Source organism: Lynx canadensis, chromosome A3, assembly GCF_007474595.2.
Source record: "Lynx canadensis isolate LIC74 chromosome A3, mLynCan4.pri.v2, whole genome shotgun sequence".
Taxonomy (NCBI): domain Eukaryota; kingdom Metazoa; phylum Chordata; class Mammalia; order Carnivora; family Felidae; genus Lynx; species Lynx canadensis.
The window spans coordinates 75806065-75829422 of record NC_044305.1 but is presented as its reverse complement, the minus strand read 5'-3'; the positions used below and the strand labels follow the sequence as shown (position 1 = coordinate 75829422).

Here is a 23358-nt window from a genome sequence, read left to right as displayed (position 1 = left end):
ACAATGATTAGATTCATAGTTTATTAAATCAAGAGAGTGTACTGAAAGTTTATAGGCAACCTCTACAATAATAGAAATAAAATTGATAACTTCAAAATCTATAAGGGAAAAAAGAATTTTAAAAAGACCTAAAAATAGGAAGATAGGCAAAAATAGAAAAAAATAGAAGATAGGAAAAGAACAGTTTTTTTAAAAGGCAGAGAAAATATAAAATCTGATGAAAGAAATAAATACCAATTTTATATCAATTTTTAGCCACACATTTTTTCATATTATATTATCTCTAAAATTTGAATGCATCTTATAACTGAAGACATCTTACAGTTGCTGTTGACCACACAGCAGTGGAGAGTTGTCACTGCCTATACAGGTACAAACCTAGCCCCGATGTCTGTCTTCACTTCCGTTGAGTCTTCTACATTGCTGGCAACATTACATGTTACAGTTGTCATTTACAATGATTTGTGCATGTAGAAAAACTAATTAACCAGTCCAAAACAGAAAAGTGGTACCTAACTTGATAGTAGTCAAAAAATGTTAAGACAGGACTGTACCAACTGAGTACTCTATGAGTTCCACATGTAAGACTATTTTAAAGGTACTGTGTTCTAGTTTAATGGGAAGTATTAGGCATTAGATATAAAGCAGGTCTTATATAAACACAAAAAGAATGATTGAAGAGACAGATAATTATGAACTTTTAAGCATCTAATGGAGACTCAACATATGTACATAAAATGATGTATCTTATAATCACAGACATCTTAGATGTGAAAAAACATGCCATAATCATAATAAATTTGAGTAGACTAACTTCACCAGTAAGAAAAGAAACTGTAAGATTGTCAGAAAAATAGATAAATGCATACTATATATGAGACATAACTAAAACCTAGCGATGCAGAGAAAATGAAAAGATAAATAAACTAGCTAAAACGGGCTGAAAAAAAGGCCGGAATATGTATTTTCAAAATTATACAAATCTGAGGACAAAAGAATTACTAAAGTTAGTACCACTTAATCATTACAAACAATGATTCAATAGAAAAAAATTAATTCAATGGAATGACTAAATTCATGAACTTGAAAACATCTGATAATGTACCTTCATAATAGAGAAATGAAAACCACCAGAATTATAAGAAAAAAAATGAGAAAGTGTAAAAATCATGGAATATTTTAAAACAATCCATAATGTATAGGCAAGCAGACAAAAATAAATTAGAATAATACAATTAACAGTTTTTATCTAAAGGCCACATAAAATAACAAAACAATTAAATAACATACATTCTTTTCAAAAACAAAACATTTTTCAATTGCCCATAATTTTACCCAGAAAGGTTTCCTTGAATATCAAAGAATAAGAATTATTAAGGCTACATTATGTGACCATAATGGCTAGATCCTAGGCCAAAGAAGAAATCACAATGGAATTTAGAAAATACATAGCACTTGTTTACGCCCCAGTGGCTCAGTCAGTTAAGTATCCGACTCTTGATTTTAGCTCAGGTCATGATCTCAGGGTCATGAGTTTGAGCCCCTCACTGGGCTCCGTGCTGACAGCTCAGAGCCTGGAGCCTGCTTCAGATTCTGTGTCTCCCTCTCTCTCTGCCCCTCCCCCACTCACGCTCTGTCTCTCTCTCTCAAAAAATTAATAAACATTATTATTATTTTTTTAATGGGAAGGGGATGACAACTGGGTGGCTTAGTCAGTTAAAGCCTAACTTTAGTTCAGGTCATGATCTCATGGCTCGTGAGTTCAAGCCCTGCATTGGGCTGTCTGTCATCAGCACAGAGCCACTTCAGATCTTCTGTCTCCCTCTCTCTCTGCCCCTCTCCTGCTCTCTTTCTCAAATAAATTTTGAAAATGGGCAGAGGATCTAAACAGACATTTTTCCAAGAAGACATACAGTTGTCCAGCAGACACATGAAAAGATGCTCAACATCACTAATCATGAAATAACAAGAAATAACAAACAAGAAATAACAAATGTTGGTGAGGATGTAGAGGAAAAGGAACTTTCACACACTGTTGGTGGGAATGTAAATTGGTACAGCCACTGTGGAAAATAGTATGGGGGTTCTTCAAACAATTAAAGATGGAAATACCACATGATCCAATAATTCCACTACCGGGTATTTACCCAAAGAAAATGAAAACACTAATTCAAAAAGATATACTCACCTCTATGTTTACTATAGCATTATTTACAATAGCCAAGATATGGCAGCAGTCTGAGTGCCCATCAATAGTTAATGGATAAGGAAGATATGATGTATACACACACACATACACACACACACATATGAATGTTACATAGCCGTAAAAAAGGATAAGATTGTGCCATTTGCAACTACATGGATGGACCTAGAGGATATTATGCTAAGTGAAATAACTCAGACTGAGAGAGACAAATACCATATAATTTCACTCATCTGTAGAATAAAACAAACAAACAAGCAAAAATAAGGTAGAATCAGACCTATAAATACAGAGAACAGAGTGATGGTTGCCAGAGGGAATGGGGGTGGAAGGATGGGCAAAATGGGTGAAGGGGAGTGGGAAATACAGGCTTCCAGTTATGGAATGAATAAGTCATGAGAATAAAAGGCACAGCATAGTGAATATAGTCAATGGTATTGTAATAGTATTGTATGCTGACAGATGGTAGCTACACTCGTGGTGAGTATAGAATATCCTATAAAGAAGCTGAATCACTGCGTTATACACCTGAAATTAATCTCACTTTGTGTGTCAACTATAAAAATTTCAAAAAATAAATGAGTAAAGTACACTTTCCAATTAAAAAATACTTGAAACAAATGAAAATGAAAATACCACATATCAATACTTATGGAATGCAGCAAAAGCAGTTCTAAGAGGAAAGTGTGTAACAATAAACTTCTACACTAAGAAAAAAGAAAAATCTAAAATAACAATGTAACTTTACACACTAAGACCCCAGAAAAAGAGCAAATCTCAAAGTTAGTAGAAAGAAGGAAATAACAAAGATCAGAGTGGAAATAAATGAAATAGAGACTAGGAAGACAATAGTAAAGATCAAGCCAGACAAGGACACTCCAAGAAAAAAAATTATAGGCCAATATCCCTGATGAACATATACACAAAAGTACTCAACAAAATATTGGCAAAATGAATTCAGCAGTACATTAAAGGTTCATATATCATGATGAAGTAGGATTTATTTTTGAAATGCAAGGATGGTTCAACATATGCAAATCAATCAATGAAATCCACCCACCACATTAACAAAATGAAGGATAGAAGTCATAAGATCATGTCAGTAGATTTAAAAAAAAAGCATCTGACAAATTCAACATCCTTTCACCATGAAAGCCTCTCAAAAATTCAGGTATAGAAAGAACATACCTCAACATAATTAAGGCCAATTATGAGAAGCTGATACCGAACATCATACTGAACTGTGAAAAGCTTAAAGCTTTTCCTTAAGATCAGGAACAAGACAAGGATACTCACTCTCACCAATTTTACTCAACATAGTACTGGAAATCCTACCCAGAGCAACTAGCAAGAAAAAGATAAAAATTATCTATATCAGGAATGAAACAGGGAACATCACTATAGAACCTGCTGACATTCAAAGTATAATAAATATGGGGGCACCTGGGTGATTTAGTCAGTTGAACATCTGACTCTTGATTTCAGCTCAACCATGATCCCAGGTTTTGGGATCAAGCTCCACATTGGGCTCTATACTGAGCATGGAGTATGCTTAAGATTCTCTCTCTCTCCCTCTGCCCTTCTCCCCTACTTGCACGCTTCTCTCTCAAAATAAGTACAATTATGAACAACTTTATACATACAAATTTGAACCATTTAGATACAATGGACCAGTTCCTTAAAAATCACAAATTACTAAAAATTATCTAAGATGAAACAACCAAATTAGTCCTAAAACTATTAATGAAAGTAAAATGAAGTTAAAAAAAAAAAAAAAAAAAGCTCCTGGTAAAAAGTATCTCTAGGCCCAGTGACTTCACTGTAGAATTCTACAAAACATTTACAAAAGAAATAATACCAACTGTACCTACTCATTTCCAGGAAGCAGAAAAGGAGAGATTAACTCACAACTCATTTTATGAAGCCAGCATTACCCTGATATCAAAACTAGACTAAATTAGTAGGAAAAAAGAGAAGAAAAAGGAAACTATAGACCAACAGCCCATATGACTCTGATGAAAAACAAAACAAAACTACTGTCATCCACCATATGAAGTCTAAATGAGAAAAACCACACAATCATAACAATTGAAGCAGAAAAAGCATTTGACAAATTTAATACCTATTCCTGATAAAAAAAAACTTTCAGTATACTAGGAGAGAGCTCCCTCAACTTTATAAAGACTATTTACAAAATACCTATCTTATTGTTAACATGATACTAAATGATGAGAGGCTGAAAGCTTTCTCCCTAAAATTTGGATCAAGTCAAAGATATCCATTATCACTAATCCTATTCAATAAAGTACTAGAAGTCATGGCCAGTGCAAGGAGTCAAGGAAAAAAATAAAAGACATACAGATTGGAAAAGAAGAAATAAAGTGGTCCCTTTTTACAGAAGACAGGATTATCCATATAGAAAATCCCAAAGAATCAGAAAAAAAATCCTAGAATAAATAAGTTTTCCAAGATCATGGAACATAAGGTCAACATGCAAAAATCAAATATATTTCTATATGCTAATAGTGTAAAATTTGAAACCAAAATTACAAAAGCAATGACATTTTCAATAGCACCAAAAATATAAAACCTTCATGTATACTTAGTAACAGTACATGTACAAGGCCAATTATGCTAAAAACTATAAAATGCTGATGAAAGAAATCAAACACCTAAAGAAATGGAGAAATGTAATGTATTTGTGGATTGAAAGACTCCACATAGTAAAAATGACAATTCTCTCCAAATTTATCTATGGATTTAATCCAATACCAACCAAAATCTCAGTAAAGTTTCTTTCTTTTGCCTTTTTTTTTTTTTTGTAAATACAGGCAACTTGATTTAAAAATCTATACAGAAAGGTAGGAACTAGAAGAGATAAATAATTTGAAAGAGAACAAAGTTGAAGGGATCACACTATCCATATGTCCTTCAATAGCAGAATAAACAAATTGTGGTGCATCCATACAATATAATACTACTCGGCAATAAAAAGAAATGAACTATGGCTATGTACAACTTGGATGAACTTTGAAGGTACTATGCTACGTGAAACAAATCCAGTCTCAAAAGGTACATGCTGTATGATCCCACGGATAGGAATTCTGTACATTCTTAAAAAGACAAAATTGGGGGCGCCTGGGTGGCTCAGTCGGTTAAGCATCCAACTTCGGCTCAGGTCATGATCTCGCAGTCCGTCAGTTCGAGCCCCGCGTCAGGCTCTGTGCTGACAGCTCAGAGCCTGGAGCCTGTTTCAGATTCTGTGTCTCCCTCTCTCTCTGACCCTCCCCTGTTCATGCTATCTCTCCCTGTCTCAAAAATAAATAAACGTTAAAAAAAAAATTAAAAAAAAAAAGACAAAATTGTAGTGACAGAGAACAAATCAGTGGTTGCCACCACCTAGAACTAAGGAAAGGGTGTAACTACACAGCGATAGTATGAGGAAGATTTTAGGGATGATGAATCTCTTTCATACCCTAACTGTTGTGGTATGATAAAATCCACAGAGATACACACAGACAAAAAGTCAATTTTTCTCTATGTGAATTTAAAAATAATATTAACAAAAAGATAAAATATAGGGGTGCCTGGGTGGCTCAGTTGGTTAAGTGTCCAACTCTTGATTTCAGCTCAGGTCACGATCTCACAGTTCATGGGTTCGAGCCCCACATCAGGCTCTGTGCTGATAGCATGGAGCCTGCTTGGGATTCTTTCTCGCCCTCTCTCTCTGCACCACCCCCAACTCATGCATGCACATGCACTTGTTCTCTAATACACTTAAAAAAATTTTAAAAAGATATAATATACAATTGTAATATAAAGTAAAATATGCTTAATGATAAAAAGGCAAAATAATTTTGAAACAAATATACAATGTATAACTTTGGCAGAAAATGCAGAAAGGATAGCAATAGTAGGCCTCAAGGGGAAGGTGGCTTCAAATAAACACAATTGGAATATGTAGAAACTGGAGACAGAATGTTAGGGCTAAAGACAAAAACAGAACAAGCAAGTTGATCTTAGTATTTACTTCCAGCAGTGAATTCCAAGACTATAACATATAAAAATTCTGGGGTTTTTTGGGTTTTTTTTTCCTTTTTATTTGTTTGTTTTCTTTTTTTGAGAGAATAAAGAGAACAAAAGCAGAGAAGGGGCAGAGAGAGAGGGAGACAGAAGATCCGAAGCAAGCTCTGCGCTGACAAGTGGCAACAGTGAGCTCAATATGGGACTTGAACTCATGAACCATGAGATCACGACCTGAGTTGGAAACTCAACCGACTGAGCCACCCAGGTGCCCCCAAATCGTTTTTTTTTTAATATTTACTAAATCACCACATACTTAATTTTTAAAATGAGTTCCTGTACAGTTGGTAAACAAAAGCATATTCTCTCTAAAGGTGTTAAATCCCCTCCAAATAAAAATTATTGATTGTATATTCAACTTTGTAGCTTATTAAATGTTATAGCACAGTTATCTTCAAACTCTTTTAGTGATAGAATGTTCCTCAAAAGCTCGATACACAGGGGGCGCCTGGATGGCTCAGTTGGTCAAGCGTCCAACTCCGGCTCAGGTCATGATCTCATGATTCGTGAATTTGAGCCCTACATTGGGCCATGTGCTGACAGCCCAGAGACTAGAGCCTGCTTCAGATTCTGGGTCTCTGGCTGTTTCTGCCCCTCCCCCAGTCATGTTCTGTCTGTCTGTCTGTCTGTCTCTCTCTCTCTCTGGCTCTCAAAAATAAATAAACATTAAAAAAATTGCTTTAAATAAAAACAAAGCTTGATATGTGGAAGATCAAAGTGAAAATGCGCAAGTTGAAACATGAGTGGAGGGACCAGAGCCCCTACCCATTTCACCTGTATGCCAGGTTCCATTAGAAAACTGTGAAGACCTATTGGTAACAGATTTGTCCCGTTCTGAGTTTGCTTATAACACCTCCAGTCGTAACTACATTTGTAATAATTTCTTATTAAGCATCTGCTAGATTTTCTTTTCTTTAAGCATAAAAATCAACAGTAGCATTCTGGTCATATTACATTCTATCATTACATTTTCACTTGGCTTTATTAAATTTCTGCCATTCTGTAATGTCTTTGTTTAGCTCTTTTAATGGTTTTACTATAGAATGTAAAATATAACAACAACAAAAAACCCTGCTTTATTTTACTCTTTATTTACATGCGCATGGAAAACCTTGATCTTTTCATTGTTTTAAGTACTTCTCTTTTGACAACTGATAAGGGATTTTTGTCAATGATACTCCACAAAGGATTTCAGACTATTTTTATCAAATATAATAACTGGCAATTGTATTACGATCCAACACTCAGTAAATTTATATTATTGTTATTCTTCTTTGTGCTTCTTTGCCCATTCCTTAGCGGTAGTGATACATACTTCATATTTAACTTCATTTTATAATAGGCTACTTTTCAATCCATTTACCTGTTTCTCAAACACCCAACACTGCTACATTCTAATTCAGATATTTTCATCATTATTAACTAAGTACATTTTAAGCTTGCTTGAAGGATTAACATATAATTTAACTTTCTTTAACTTTCAACTCTATAATTCCTAACCATGGTTTATAATCTACCTTAGAATATGGATTGCAATACAAAATTCTATGTTCATAATGATTTTTACTGAACTGGTTGTACATTGTTATCATCAAATCTTCTCTTAAGTTTTTAATTCATTTATCTCTTATAAGTCTCTTTCAATTATGTATTTTCAAGTGTCCTTTATCTTTGTGGTAATCTGTTATAAAATGATTTCAGATTTCCTAAGACCTCAAATGTTCCCTACTATCTCTTAAGAGACATTTAATTTGGCTGGATAGTATACTGGAATGATAGTCATATTTCTTTTAGCTATCATGAAGTCTTTGTATTTTCAGCCTATGAATTAAGGGCTAATATAGTTCTTGACCTCATTTCCTAAAATGGTATTGTAAATTGTGTATTTTGTTTAAAAACCTACTATGTAACAGCTTTAACCTCGCCCTCACTTTTTAAAACACTTTCTAAAATTCATGCTGAAATTAGGTTTCAAAGGGAAATCTTTCTCTTTAATAATGGTCTCTATTTTGAAAAGGTCTTTACCTTCTTGTGTGATATTCTTATTATTCAAAGATATATTACACACACAGGTAAGAGAACTATTATTTTTTTCTTCTTGATGATCTCTTTTAGGTCACTGTTCTCTGACACAGATTTGCTTTGCTCGTTCATTAATAGTACAACTAATTTTTGCTCAGTTGTATCAATTCTTTCCATAAAACCTCTATGTTTCAGTATCTCTTACCATCTTTTTGGATCTCACAGATTTTCGGGGTCAGAAAGAACTTAAATGTCCTTCTTCCAATAAAAACCTCTATTTTTACAATGATTCCATAATTCATTCAATTTACATTACACTAAATTTCAGAACAGTTACACTTGTTCAAAAGTTTTTTGCTGGAGTAGAAATTCTGATACTATAGAGTCTATACAATTTTTTTCTTCTCTTTTTCATCACATGGCAATATTTGCTCGTTAGATATGCAGCTTTCTTTTGCTTTTTTCTCACTTATCTTGACATGTATTGTTTGGGGATGTTTTTTAATGGGTCTTACTATTTCTTCTCTGACATCTTCCTAACACTTTGTAAGAAAGTGTACATAATATCCACTCTCAACTGTAATACTCACATTTGACACTGGAGATCTATGCTAGAATTGGAACACATGATCTTTTAATAGAAACAAGATCAAGTATAATGGATAGCTTTTCTTCACACTTTCCAGAAATTGAAATTAATAATCCTATATCACTATAAGTGCTCAAAAACAAATATTCTAATGTAATATTATATTTTGTTCATTCTTTCCCTTGCTATGTATATACTCCAAAGAAAAAAGTAACCTAGCACAAAAACTAGCATTGCAATACCTATTAAATATCTCTTCTCCACTAAAAACACCTAAGCATTTGCCTCTGCATGAAATGTTACAATTTTTTTCATAAAATCATTTATAAATTTGTAATAAATTACTACTATTATGTAAAAATATCTTGAAGGTACTGAATAATCTTGCACAAATTATACTTCTATTAAAGATTAAGTATTTGGGTACTTGAACAAATTCTGTATGACAATATACTCTTTATCAAGATTCTACTAATCTAAGTATTTTTTGTTTTGTTTTACTCTCAAAAGACCTAGTTTTCTAAATATTAGTGTATCTTTACTACCCAATGAATAAAAAGACATGGTCAAGAACAATCCAGTATTTGCTAAATTATCTGTTTTTACAGGATGCCTATTCAAATTGTATCATAGGGTTTTAAAGAGGCTTCTTTTGATCTTCCTGCTGCTGTTTAGAATCAAAACAACTGCATAAAATTATTCATTTTTCAAAAAGCAAAAAATCCACCAACTCTTTCTTACCAGTTTGTATGTGCTATTGGTTGACTGCTCTCACTTTTTTTCTTCATAAAAATATTGTTTGACCCAAGTATAGTACTTTTTTAATGCATTTCTCCAGTTCTTAGCATTAGATTTACTATAAATATCAGATGTTCCTCCACAGATTTTGTGAACTTAATATTAAAAACATATCACTGATGCTTGACACACCAGGTTCTCAATCTGAAGGAAAATGACACTGTTATCAGCATTATCACTAACAGATTTCTTAAATGAGCTGCCAATACTATCAATTAGATATTTCACAGTTATTTTAGAAATGAGCATGTCACGAGCATGTCATTTGCAACTATCTTCCCTGGCTAGCGTTAAATTCAAAGTGTTCTTTGACAAAGGACATCAATCAGTAGAGCCAAGAGACCTGAGTTCAACTGTAGATTGGGACAATTATACAAACTGCAGCACACAAGCAAATTCCTTCACCGTCCTAAGCCTCCACATCTTCCTTATTAGTTTATTGAGAGAACGAAATGAAATAATGCACGTAAAGCATTCAACACAGAGCTAGGCACGCACTTAAGTGGAAGATTTTAGTAGAAGTTGATGTTGATAATGATTTCCTAACAAAGATTTCAACAACTATCTGTAGCAGTTACTGGATGCCGCGGACACGTATGACTCATCTGCTACTCTTTAGTGTAGATTCGCTCTTTCATTCTTTTCTGCTTTTCTGTGTTCTGTGTTCATGGCCTCCTGGGTGAGGCTTTGGGAGCATCACCTCTAAGAATTTCATCAGGTGGCACTCAGAACATATACAATGGAAGCTATGCTCTCCATGAGCCTCTTTTCCATACATGTTGTAGCTTCCAATTGCTCTTTCTTGAAATAAATTTGGGGGAAAGCTGCTGTTACTCCATGTTGAGCCTAGATGAGAAAAATGGCCAGTGTCTCTGGGGAATAATTAACAAAAGACAGTTTGTTTCATCTTCATGATAAAATACGGCATCCCTATTAAAAGGCAAATTCATCATTCCCAAAAGTTAAATAGGATGACACTTTAAAAGTAATTCCAGCTGATTAAATTTAGGGTTCTGAAAAAAAAAAAATTAATTCATGAATATAGTCTGAATCCTTCATTTGATTTTAAAATGTATAAATGTTCATTTAACTTTGAGCCCTTGCCTCTCAGTGTTCTATTCTGAGCTAGTCAAACAAGTGGTAGCAGGCATGCTGGGCTCAATAATACTGCCTCTCATATTTAAATACTCTTTTTCACTTGGATTGCAAATTAAAGACAGTCTCCTGAACACTGACACATTTTCAATGATTGATTTTGCAAAACGTGTTGATTTTTCTTACACTGTTTTGCCTCTGTGTGTGTCAACTTTGGCCTTCTTTTCTTGCTCCTTTGCAGCATTGCTGTCTCTTTGAAGCCATTGTCTGCCTGATATGAAAAATGTACATTAAACCTCATGACTAATTACACAGACAGAAAATTCCTGAGCTCAAATATAAAACTCCCAATGCCCAGAAACCATAACAAAAGCTTCTGACTATGTACAAAACTCTTAATCAAACCTTTCATTCACTTGAGTTAAAAGAAATTCCAATAATTTATTTTCTGTTAAAGTTGTGTTTATATTCTTTGAAAAGCAGATTTCTTATGCATGTTACATGCCTACAAATCAATCCATTTAACAACAAACAACATCCATGCATTCCCTCCACAAAAGTTTATACTTGCTGTTAGGTCTGCTATTAGGTACTCCTGGATGAATTCAATCAAGTGCTACGCATAATTGTTTTCTGCTAGATACAAAACTGTTTAGGCTTAATGCAGTGTCCAGTTTTTTTTTTTTTAACTCCCTGCACAATGCATTAGCAAAGTAGACTTTTCCCAATAAATCCTAAGATCTATGAAGTACATAGTTTCTTATAGTTTAAAAATATACTTGAAAAGAAAATGAACAGATACTTGTCTCCCCTAGAATACACAGAATAACATCCCTAAAAGTACAGAGCCATACACACACACACACACACACACACACACACACACGATACAGTACACAGAGCATAAAATTTCATCTCAGATAACCTAGCAGTTGGGAAAATTATTTTTCCGTAACAGACTAGCTCTGGAGTTCATCTAGCCTATCGTTTTTGAAACACTGTCTGTCATAGGCAAGGCCTTGCTTAAGCACCCTGAGAGAATGCCCGCAAGGAGTTTCTGATGTAGCATTGTGGGGGAGGTGAATGAAAGAGTACACGCATAGTCATCGTAGGAAGACACGAGATAAACACTGAAAGAACACACCATGGAAACAAAGACGGGAGAGTTGTGGGTGCTCCCCTGCTCGCTTGCCTCTTCCTCATGTTCGTTCGGATTTTCGCTAAGGGCCACCGGCCGCCATTGGTTTTCACGACCCAAGCTACGACAGACTCCCCTAGCTGCCGGTCCACCAAATCGAGGTACTCTGCTCTGTGTGAGCTGTTGCTTGCCTTTCTGTTAGACCAGCTCTCCTCTGCCTCTAGCTGTTCTTCTCATGCACTTACAGAGTGCAGTCAAGGCATCACATGCCATCACACTACTCTTTGGGGAAACCTTGCACCAACTACCAGCGCACCAATTGGCTGGTCCAACCTTGGAGATAAAATTTTAGTTGCCTGAAAACAATGTTCCAGAACAGGGAGGTGAGAGGAGGAAGGGGGGAAAGTGGCCACATGACTCCAGAAATGGCCACAATACCTAAGCAGAGTAAGTTGGAATAAGGTCTGCACATGAGCCAAAGCTTAGAATTTCATTGCCTTTGTTGGCTCATGTCACTTCTTTAATTAATGTCACTTTCTCTGTTTTAATATCAGAGCAAGTGACAAGAGTGCTTCTGGATGAATTGTGTTTTCTGAGGGCTGTATGGCATACTCTCCCGCAGTCTGACAGAGGGACGTGCCAGCTTTACTTGGCAGTTACAATGCACCAGCTTTAGTTTTAGTAGTTTAATTTGTGGCAGTTATATGTTTTGAATACGTTGAAGTATTCACAACGGTCTCATGGAATCTGTTCCATAGATAAAGTTTACACAGTGGAAAAGAAAAAGCAATGGCTATAAGGCGATTAGGAAAAGCTTCTCTTGGCCACAGCTGGCCTTATAGGCATTCCTGTAAATTTAAGAGCATTTAGAGGGATACGATTAAAGTGGTCATAAGGAATGATGCCCTCCCCTTTTTTCTGCCCAGTTCTGTAGTTGGTGTGAGACGATCATAAGGAATATGATATTTAGAACTCAATTTTATGCAAAATCCATTATTCAAGAAGTGAAGTTTATATACATGATAGACATGCAATGAAATAAATGTTAGAATAGAAAACTTTGTTACTTATGCATTAAGTTGATTCTAACATTTTGGTAAACTAAGTTTTTATTGATATAAAATTCAGAACAATTCCTGCATTGAGGATAAAGGACTAAACTTTTTCTTTCGGTGTGGAGGGTGAAGTATCCTGAAGGGTTTTTGTTTGTGGAGTTTTTCCTTCATCTCCTTTATACGCTTTCGTGAAGCTCCATCAGCTCACGGTGAGAGCTGCCACCAAGGAGTTCTTCCAAACTTTGCCTGCCCTTTCTAAATGTAGGGTTCTTTACTGCAGCAGGTTGAAGATCTGGCTTTGATTGCACCTGGCTCTGCTGGAGAATGGAAATATTCATCTCCACTGAATGCATGCTGCTTAAGTGCTGGAGGCACTTGCAGGAGAGTAACTCTCATTGGAAACTTCATTACAATACTTTCTCTTCCCTACATGAAGTAGTAATTCTCATTCACCAAAGATAGAATTTTGCCTGACACAGCCACAGGAGCTCCTGTTTGACTTTCAAAATTAATCAACCTCTAAGCTGGAGTAGAAATGGCATGTCCTTTAACCTTAAGCACAAAAAGCTCTCAACAGACTGCAGTTTTTATATCCCTGGATGAGAGTTTGGGCCCCTAATACTTAAACTTGATGCACATACTGGGTTTCTGGCATGCTTTTGCCCATACCCATCTGCTAGCCTGGCACCGGGCCCATTCAGAAGGTGTGATGCCAGTTTCAATAGGGCATAGGTGCCAATCAAAGATGGGTTTGGAGGGGCAGCATGCAGAACGCAGCAAAAGTCAGCTCTTCTGCCAGAAGATCCTCCTGTTATCATATAATGCCAATGAAGGGCCACATGCTTCATTGCTTGGGATCACACTGCATCTGTAGATGTTTCTGGCCTTCAATGGATGTCTTTCCACAGAATCATTTTCCTCAAGTATTACTTGATTGGAGACGTTAAAGAAAAGTCTACCTGACTGAAGTTCATCCTTTTAAAAGGAACGGTGGAAGCATTCAACAATTGTCTTGACATACTTACTGAGTTTTCTGCCTTTTCTCCTACAATACTCTTCCGTGTAGAATACGGTATAGTGTATAAAGTCCACGCATTGGACTTTTAAGGGACAAACATTCTGAAGAAGCACTAATTGCAAAACCAAGTATGTGAGCAGTATAAGATCCATAAACCCCTCTGTACCATTAAATGTGAATGGTGGACAAGTTTTCATCCTCCAAAAAACTATTTTCAAGTGAATTCTCATATTTAGAGCTTCAGAGTTTAATTTTCCTCTCCTTTATTTCATAAACATGGATATTCCTGTGTCTGAAAAGAAAGACCATACCTACTCTTTATTCCTCTTCTTCCATATCGAAAGGAAAAAGAAAAAAAAAAAACAAAACAAAACACTTCAGAAGCAAAGTTTATCCATATTTCATAAGGAAGCCAGAAGCTCTCAAAAGCTGAGAATTCTTTTATTGTGTGGCAATAGAGGTGAGCTCATTTCATGAAGAAGAAATTTCCCTATAGCAATAGGTTTCAAATTTTAAAACCTTGACCACTGTAAACAGTTACAAGACAGTAACAGGTGCAGTGGAAGAAACATAATATATAAATCAATGAAGAATGGAGTAGTTTGTAAATCTTCCCTGAAGGCAAAAAAAATTTGACAGTAAAAATGTTGAAAATGAAGAACCATAATATATGTTAAAAAGAAGATCAGACACTCAACAAAATGAAAAAGACAAGCAAAGGCTAAGCCTTAGAAGAACTCTCCCGTTTTATACAAAGAACCCAAACTTCTGTAAATACTTAGATTTCTTAAGCTGATAGGTACACGAACACTCCTCTTTCTATAAAAACTCAAAATTAATAGCCTATGGACAACAAACACAAAATTAAAATATATCTTCTACAGACTTTTATTTCTGGTGTATAGGTCTAACAAGTGCATTAAATTCACAGAATCCCAAGTGATCCCTTCCTCTTGTCTCTCTCTCCACACCTTCATCTGGGAACTAATTTACCATATATACTAGTTTCTAGTACCAGTTTTCCCGATTTCATGTTTATTTCCTTCTTCTCACTCCCACAGTATCATTTTCAAAATTTCCTAGTTACAGTCACAGTGGCACTATAATGTTGCATTGTGTCAGATAAGAGTAACTGCTTACTCCAAAGCCTTCTCTATAAGACACTGCCAAAATGGCATTTAATACAGCAATACATAATGAAGCCATATGTGTTCCAATAATGCCACTCTGTTGCCAGAATTATCATTGGCTCTTCTGAACGTTATTCTATATACCTTAAAAATTAACCCATTACCGTGGACAAAAAAAGTAAAGTAAGTAAAAAGGACACATGCATAAATCATCTTTTCTATTCCTTCAAAAATAGAAGTCTGTTTCCTTATCAGTAAGTGAGGTAAGCTTTGATAATTTCTAAGAATCCTACTTAGGCTACCCTCTTCCTCATTCCCCTGAAAAAACATTTCTTCTATGTTTCTAAAGCAAAGTAGAGCTAATCTGAAAGCATGTCCTAAAAAAGGTACGACCATCACTTAGATGAAATCTACACATTTATTCATGGACAAGTGATTCAATCTTAAGGCTTCACCAGAGTTTAATTTTAGTTATAATAATGTGTTCTTCTTCCTAAAACATAATGCTTTTGATTTTTCAATAAAACATACATAGATTCTGCTAGATGATGTTGTGATAATCAACTTGTCTCAGCTTTTCTTGTGACTAAGAGTACTTCTGTCAGATTATAGACTGGAATTAAGGGTGATATCTGTAATTATGGAACAGAATAAAGAAGACTGGCTTGTGTAGGTTGCGTATCCCAACCTCAGCCTCATTCTCTTAGGAAAATACCTGTTGAACATCTATTCTGTGCTTGGTATTCCCAAGATGCTAAATGGTCATCACTATGCCCAACTTCAAAAAAACTAAAACTTCTACAGATAAACCATTGCTATTTTTACTCATATAAGCCTTCAAAGGAATTGGGCTTAAGTTTACTACATATAACTCTGTTTTTCTGGATAGTTGGCCTAATTTCTGAAACCCAGTATCCTCCATATCTGAGGTACACGAGATACAGCTTAAATGAGAACTTTTTACTATGTCATCATGGCTACTATTGTAAATTTTAGGGGTAAAAAATATTCAGGTCAGTAAAACGTCAGTCTTCCAATGGCATTCTCTATATTCTTAGTTTTACCACATCAGTAGCTAAATCTATCATAATCCATGGCAAGATAAATGGAATATCAGTCCAATGGATGTCTCTGTCACCATCCCAATCCCCTGTGGTACGAGACACTGAACCTGAGATTCAGCTAATCACTGAGGATGGGAGTTTCTAAATAAATAAATAAACAAACAAACAAATAAGAAACATTTAAGTGCTCACCAAGTTCCAAAGTTTTTAAAAACATTACTCCATTTAATCCTCATAATTACTATTATCTCAACGATGCAGAATAGGAAGAAAGTCTTGTGACTAAGGAGGAGTCATTCAGTTTCTAAATGACTCATTCAGGTCAGAATTCTACCCAGATTTGCCTAACACCAAAACCCATGCCTTTACTTATGCAATTCTCCCTTAGTTTGCTTGGTGTTGTGTTGCACCTAGCATTAAATCAGAATTCAAACTCTCAGTTCTCTCTCCTTCCCTCGATTTTCAGAAACTTTTTCACGTATTTGATACTAAAATTATAGCAATTTTTCCCATTCCGTAAAACAGCTTTCTTTGTTCCTTTTCCTCCTCCTCTTTTCATACACAAAGAACCTTGTCTTTGTTCTTGAATTCAGACTTTTCTTTTCCCTCTTATAACTGTTTCTATTAATGCTACAGGCACAGTATTTCTCCAAGTCAAGAGTAAATACCAAACTTCTCTGCTCCTTCCCCTTTACTCTAGGTTGATAATTACTGAAAGGCCTTGGCTATTGATCTCAAAGCTAGAGGACAGCCGTACACGCACAAGGAGTTAGACACAGCGGCTAGTTTCTTCTCAGCCTTAGGCAACAAATGCTGATGAAGCATCTGCCAAAACAGTGTATCTGGAAGGAGTACTACCTGAAAAGAACGTAGCTGGACATAAAGGTGTTATTAAGGAAAATCTGAATTTCTTCATTTATATACAGGAAATGATGAAAAACATGGAAAAATGCAAAATATGATACAATTTGATATGAATTTGCTTAGACAGCTTTGAAATGATTCAGTACAAACTAACCTGAACAAAGTGATTGCTGATGGCATCTCATTAAAGAGCTGATCCTACATTTACAAGCACCACTTTTGATGGAACAATGACAACATTGGGAACACACAGCTCTGTTATATTTTCTGAAGTATGAGCCTCTTCCTCAAAATAGCTACATATTTCTTCAAAGTCCTTCCTCAGTGCTGTGCACTTGCTAATGTTCCCGGGATCTGGGTTCTAACATTCAGATAGTAGAGGGTACTACGTAACATATGAAACCTTAAAAATTGTTGTAAAACAAGTATTAGTTTGGTAATGAGAAAAACTAAAACATGTGACACAGCAAGTTTCTTTTTCACAACAGGAACCACACAAGTAGTGAATGTGCGTATATGTGTATACTTAGTTTTTAAAATGCACTTACAATTAAATACATATTAACGTATATATTTACATTAAAAAAAGAAAAGGAATAAGATCATTACAATCATAGTATTTCAAAGTATTTCTTTGAAATTACTCAAATAATCCAAATATCAGAAAGCTAACAGTATAACTGATAAGCCATGGAATCCAGGGCTATATAGCTCAGTGACATCAGAAATTTATTCAACTCCCTCTCTCTGACTTTGAGTCAAGACACTATATTAGAGATCTTAGTTAGCTCTTTGCTATACAAGAGAATTCGCTAATTCAAAGTCTCAATCAACACTTCTACAGGGAATTCTACTCTGCTGACTCTAAGTATACTCTGATGGTCTTTACCAGTACCATTCAATATGGTAGCCACTAGCTGTATGTAGCTACTGAGCTCCTGAAATGTGACTCAATACATCCTGGATTTTAAAGACTTTAACTAAAAATAATTTTCTTTAATTTGATAACATGTTGGAATAATAACATTTTAGATATACTGGATTAAATAATATATATCATTGAAATAAATTTCACCTGTTTCTTTTTTTTTAATGTGGCTCTTAGAAAATTTTAAATTACCTAAACAGCTTGCCTTATCTTTCTATTTAACAGAGCTGCCTATGTCACTCAACCTAGTACTTAGAATCATAGCATTTTTCAAGAAAGTTCAAACCCTTTAAATGAGGAAAATGTTCTCTATTTAACCCATGCTTTATTTATTTATCTATTTGTATTTTAGAGAGAAAGAGAGAGAGAAAGAGAGAGAGAACGAGTCGGGGAGAGGGGCAGAGGGAGAAAGAATCTTAAGCAGTCTCCATGCTCAGTGCAAAGCCCCACCTGGGCTTGATCCTAAAACCCTGGGATCATGACCTGAGCCGAATCAAGAGTTGACACTCAACCAACTGGGCCCCCCAGGTGCCCCTAACCCATGCATTTTTGTGTATTGGTCTTATGTTTCCAACTAGAGTAGGCACTAAGATGATTAATAAGCAGGGGTTTTTTGTTTTGGGTTTTTTTTTTTTTTTTTTTATTGAATAACATTCACTTGTTCAAAATTATAATCTTAATTCTATCAGAAAAAGAGCTTTATCCATCATGATCCACGAAATGTGTTTGTGAAGGATAGCAAAATATGTGACCCTAAAATATGCCTCTTTGGCAGAAGGATTATTTTGGGCTAACAGCACCTGATAAAAGAGCAAATGCAGGGAGAGGCTTTCTCTGAATTCTCTTTATTTGCATAAAGACTGAGCCTCCAAAAAAGACTCAATTGTTATAAATTCCCTCCAGGGAAGTTTCATCAACCAGAGAAGACTGACTCTTACCACAGGAGATTAGAAATTGATGCCAATCTCAGACAAACTTTGTCACAAACTATCATATCCCCCATCTATTCTCCTAAGGGCCCATTCATCTTTCCTAAAAATCATTTACTCTCCTTTAAGTGAGCTCCATCCCCTTTCCCTTTCTCCTATTAAGACAGTATATAAGCTCTCAGGGCACCTGGGTGGCTCAGACCGTTAAGCGTCAAACTCTGGCTCAGGCCATAATCTCATGGTTTGTGGGTCTGAGCCCCACCGTTGGGCTCTGTGCTGACAGCTCAAAGCCTGGAGGCTGCTTCAGATTCTGTGTTTCCCTCTCTCTCTGTCCCCCCCCCCCACTTGTGCACTCTCTCTGTCTCAGCTCTCAAAAATAAAAAATAAACATTAAAAAAAAAGACACTATATAAGTTCTCAAATATCACTGCTTTGTGGGGTATTCACTTTTTTACTGTGATATCCTCATGTACATAACATTAAAAATTAGTAAATTTGTATACCTTTTCTCCTATTGTCAGTTTATTTCATAACCCAGCTCTCGAACCTAGGAGAGTAGAGGAAAAGTTTTTCCTTCCCTACTGTCTGAAATGTTTAATAAGGAATCCAAGATTCCCCAGTGTAGGTCTTTTACCAGTTTCTTAAACTCCTATAAAAACAGATGTAATGAGTCAATCCATTTAGGATTGAGAGTAATTTTTTTTAATCACTAATATTTATGTTATTCATTAAATCCAGTCATGTAATGGATAGTCCTGATCATTAAACTACAGAATTTAAGGTAGCCCTGAATGATCCTTTTAAGTTCAGCATAATTTAAAATTTTTAAATGTAGTGTAAAGATATACTCAACTAGGATTCCTTATCTGTACCAAAGAACAAAAACACAGATTTGAGGGTCTATTTTCTCATTTATCAAGGATGGCAAATAACAAGTACCATCTAGATGCACGGGACAGAAGTTAATGGATTCCACATAACAGATGCCGTGAGGTATTAAGACTCAATTCTCTAGTGAAGCCTAGTTAAGAAATGACCACAACCCTGTATTACTTAAATATTAATGATTAAGATTCACAGTTTGGATTTATACAGCTGTGGTTTCTGAGCTACAAAATGCAAAATTTCCAGGAAAACACACTCTCAAAAAAGAACATTAACAATTGCCTGGTGGACTTTGTAATTATGCTCTGAAAGGACTTCTAAGATTATCAGAACACGAATGGCAAGTAGTGGGGTCAGCCGTATCTTAAACCAGACATGCTAGTAAATGTTAATGATCCTCATTTACCTAATAAGGTATATTTATGAATTCTATTGTATTTCAAAGTTTCAATGTTCAAAACAGTAAGTAATCACAGTTCCAGTCACATATGTAGGAATATTTGGTAACTTATAGTTATACTTTACCTAAATATATCAATCCAAATCCTCCAGAGCCAATCATCTTGCCCAGCACCCATTGTTTTCCTTCCATATCATCCAGAATGGTGCCTTCTGGAAGTGGAACAGGAAGTCTGTATTTCTCATTTCTTCTTGGAGGCATCACTTCTGTTGGCAGAAAGGTTGAGATAAGTAATTAAAAATAAAAACAACAAAAAGTCCAGGTAAAATTCATTTCTCAAAATACCTTCTATGGGGCACTTTCCCAGTTTCCTCAGAATTAGGATTCTGAAGTCAACTGGACTTGGGAAGGCCCACATACTACATTCAATTCGGAATTTCACATACAATATTGAAATCTAAGAAGTACTGACATTAAAAAACAAGCAAACAAACAAACCTGTTGAACTTCACTTAACATTTCCAAAATTCATTTAGGGAAGTCTATTATATGGGGCAGAATATACCTTAAGACGTGAGTTTATAATTCCCAATGACAAACAGAAAATAAATTTCATATACATGTAAATACTCCTTCCTTTAAGAATGTAAGTATGAAAGACAACGTCTTGGGTCACTAGGAAAGAATACAGTTTCAGATTAGGAAAAAGTGACAACAGCAACATATATCATCACCAAGCACAGCAAGTGACATCACGGACACAGAATAGGTACTCAGGAAATATTTGTAAAATAAGTCTAGAATTTTCATGGACATATAACTTCTCAGAGCACAAAGTCACAGGGCAGTTTCATTGCTGGCACACTACACTTTCAGCTTGTTTCCCTCTACCCTGTGTCTTCCCCACCCTCACCAAAGTGAAAATTGCTCTGCCTTAGAGATTAATCAATTACATTTGTACACAGGTTTGTGATTTTCACAATGAAAGATTTTTCGTTGGAAGAAAAAAATTGCATAAGGAGATAAAAAACCCACAGCATATCTGCCAGAAACTAATTTAAATGTGAAGGTAATTGCAATCCTCTAAGTATTTCCAAAAAAAATTTGAAGAGTGGTGAGTACTTTGAAATGAAAGTTAAAGTTTTCGTTGTATAATCTTTCCATGTTTTGAATGAGAAAGTTTGTTCCTTTTAATAAGGTTTCCCTTCTTCACTTTAATCCAATGCCCTGCTATCTTTTACTTAGCATCAAGGTCTCAGCGCCAAGGAACACAGGAGAAACCTTTAAGGATAGTATTCACCTGTCCTCCTTACAGGAACACAAGGGAAGCGGGGAATTTAGATGGTGAACTATGCCTAAAGCAGCTTTGTGGGGGTTCCCCTTGACCGATACTTTATATATACTGGTGTCCAATACATGTTTGCTGAGTTAAAACCTAAAGTGTTCAAAGAACAACTTTTCAGCCGGACCTGAATTCTAAATACGTATAAACAGGATAAACACATTTTGGGGGCGGGAGGGAAGTCCGTGGCATCAGAACTTGAGACCTGAAATGCGACAGTGAAATGCACATCCTGGGCGCGGTTACAGCGAGCAAGCGGCGGCCTCCTCTCCAGGCCAGTTCCACCCCCACCCCCGACCCCACAAGGGTGTCCCTCTGCTCCGGGGCTCCTTACAGGGCTACGATGAAAAGCGCTCAACACGAGTTGCTGGGGACAAACCGGTGCCCAGAGGCCTGAACACGCGCCAGGACTGGGGGGAAGGGGCGGGGGGGCGCCGGCACAGCGCGGCCCACCACCCGCCTGCCTAGACCCTCGGCGGGGCCCTTGGCGGGCCCCGAACCGCCGCGAAGCCCGCGGGCGTCTGGAGACTCCCTTCCTGCCCCCAGGCTCTCTCCGCACCGCCGAAAAGCGAACCCGACCCCCTCCCGGGTCTAGCTCCTCCGGCCCAAGCTCTGGGCAAAGGCGAGATGAAGGGGGCGCCGGTTCTCGCTCCAAGTTAGGGCAAAGTGAGCAACCAACCGCGGCAGCAGGGACCCGCCCGAGCCCAGAGGCCCCGGCGCTCGCTCCGACAGCAGCTCCTTCCGCGGCCCGCGGGGCGGCAGGGCAGGCGGGGAGCCCGACGCTGAAGTACCGCTCCGCCCGACGCCAGTACCGGGAGAGAGAGAGCGCTCGCCCGGCCCCAGGCTTCCCCCGCCGCCAGGCCGCGCGCGGCCCCTCCCGCCTGCTTTTGGGGCCGGGCGGGGCCGCGGGCCACCAATCCCGCGGGGAGGCGGGCCGGGCCGGAGCCGGCCCTCGGAAGGGCCCAGGCTAACGTCCCGCACCTGGGCCGGCTGCGCGGGACGAGCCCGGCGCCTTCTGGCTCCGGGCCGGACTCAGGCCTAGGGGCCCGCGAAGCCTCCGACGCCCGCAGCCTGCGCCTGCGTGCCAGCGGCCTGCCCTCGCTCCATGGAAGACCAGGGGAAGAGCGAGCGGTGGGTCTAAATCGGAAAAGGGGGCTGTTACTGCCACACCCTGGCCCGCCAGTCTGGAGGATGAGCCATCAGATCACTTTGGTGCATTTGTGTAGGAGGAATTTTACGTCTCGCATACCGCGATCTCTGTACCTAGAGCTTCCAGACCAGTCGGCGAGCCTTTCCTGAGCTCTTACCCGGTAACTGGTCACACTAGCCAGGCCCTCTGGAGCAAGAAGCGTGGTGTGAGTCAGAAGGCCTATGACAGCGTTTCGGTTCTCAGAGGCATACTGTCTCAAGACCTATTTAGTGGTTGGATAGACTTTACCAAACTTTCTTTTGCCAAACTTTCTTTTCTTCTTTTTCTTTCTTTCTTTCTTTCTTTCTTTCTTTCTGCCTGTGAACTGGAAATAACCAAATTTAGGTCATAAGGTATGTTAAATAAAAATTTATAATGACACGTGTTAAAATGATAAAGAAAACTTTATTCCAAACTATTACAATAGGAGAAAGAGGTGCATTCAATGTCAAAGACAACAAAGGAAAGTGGGAATTTATAGTGGGGGGGGGGGGGTTCAGTGGATGGAAAATTATTAAGAGGAAATGTCAGGGATAAAAGGAGTATTCTGGCTAAACTGAGCTAAGACATTCTTAGCTGAAGACAGACAGGCCTGGGTGATCAGAACTGATCTGGGGGATGGT

The 23358-nt window shown here is 37.2% G+C and overlaps 1 protein-coding gene and 1 long non-coding RNA gene across 2 annotated transcripts in view; one reads left to right on the top strand and one right to left on the bottom strand.

Moving 5' to 3' along the window:
- The window catches only part of VRK2 (VRK serine/threonine kinase 2), a 103842-nt gene extending 81468 nt beyond the window's left edge, over positions 1–22374 (bottom strand). Inside the window, exons 1-2 of the mRNA XM_030310651.1 lie at positions 22226–22374; positions 20330–20470 (exon numbers count right to left, since the gene is read on the bottom strand). Of these exons, the coding sequence (XP_030166511.1) occupies positions 20330–20465 (136 nt within the window). The 5' untranslated portion in view covers positions 20466–20470; positions 22226–22374. The remainder of the gene's footprint in view (positions 1–20329; positions 20471–22225) is intronic.
- LOC115510604 lies at positions 11936–15680 on the top strand. The gene is made up of 2 exons (XR_003967776.1): positions 11936–12092; positions 13267–15680. It is a non-coding gene; the product is annotated as an uncharacterized LOC115510604 (long non-coding RNA).
- Positions 22375–23358: the final 984 nt, after the last annotated feature.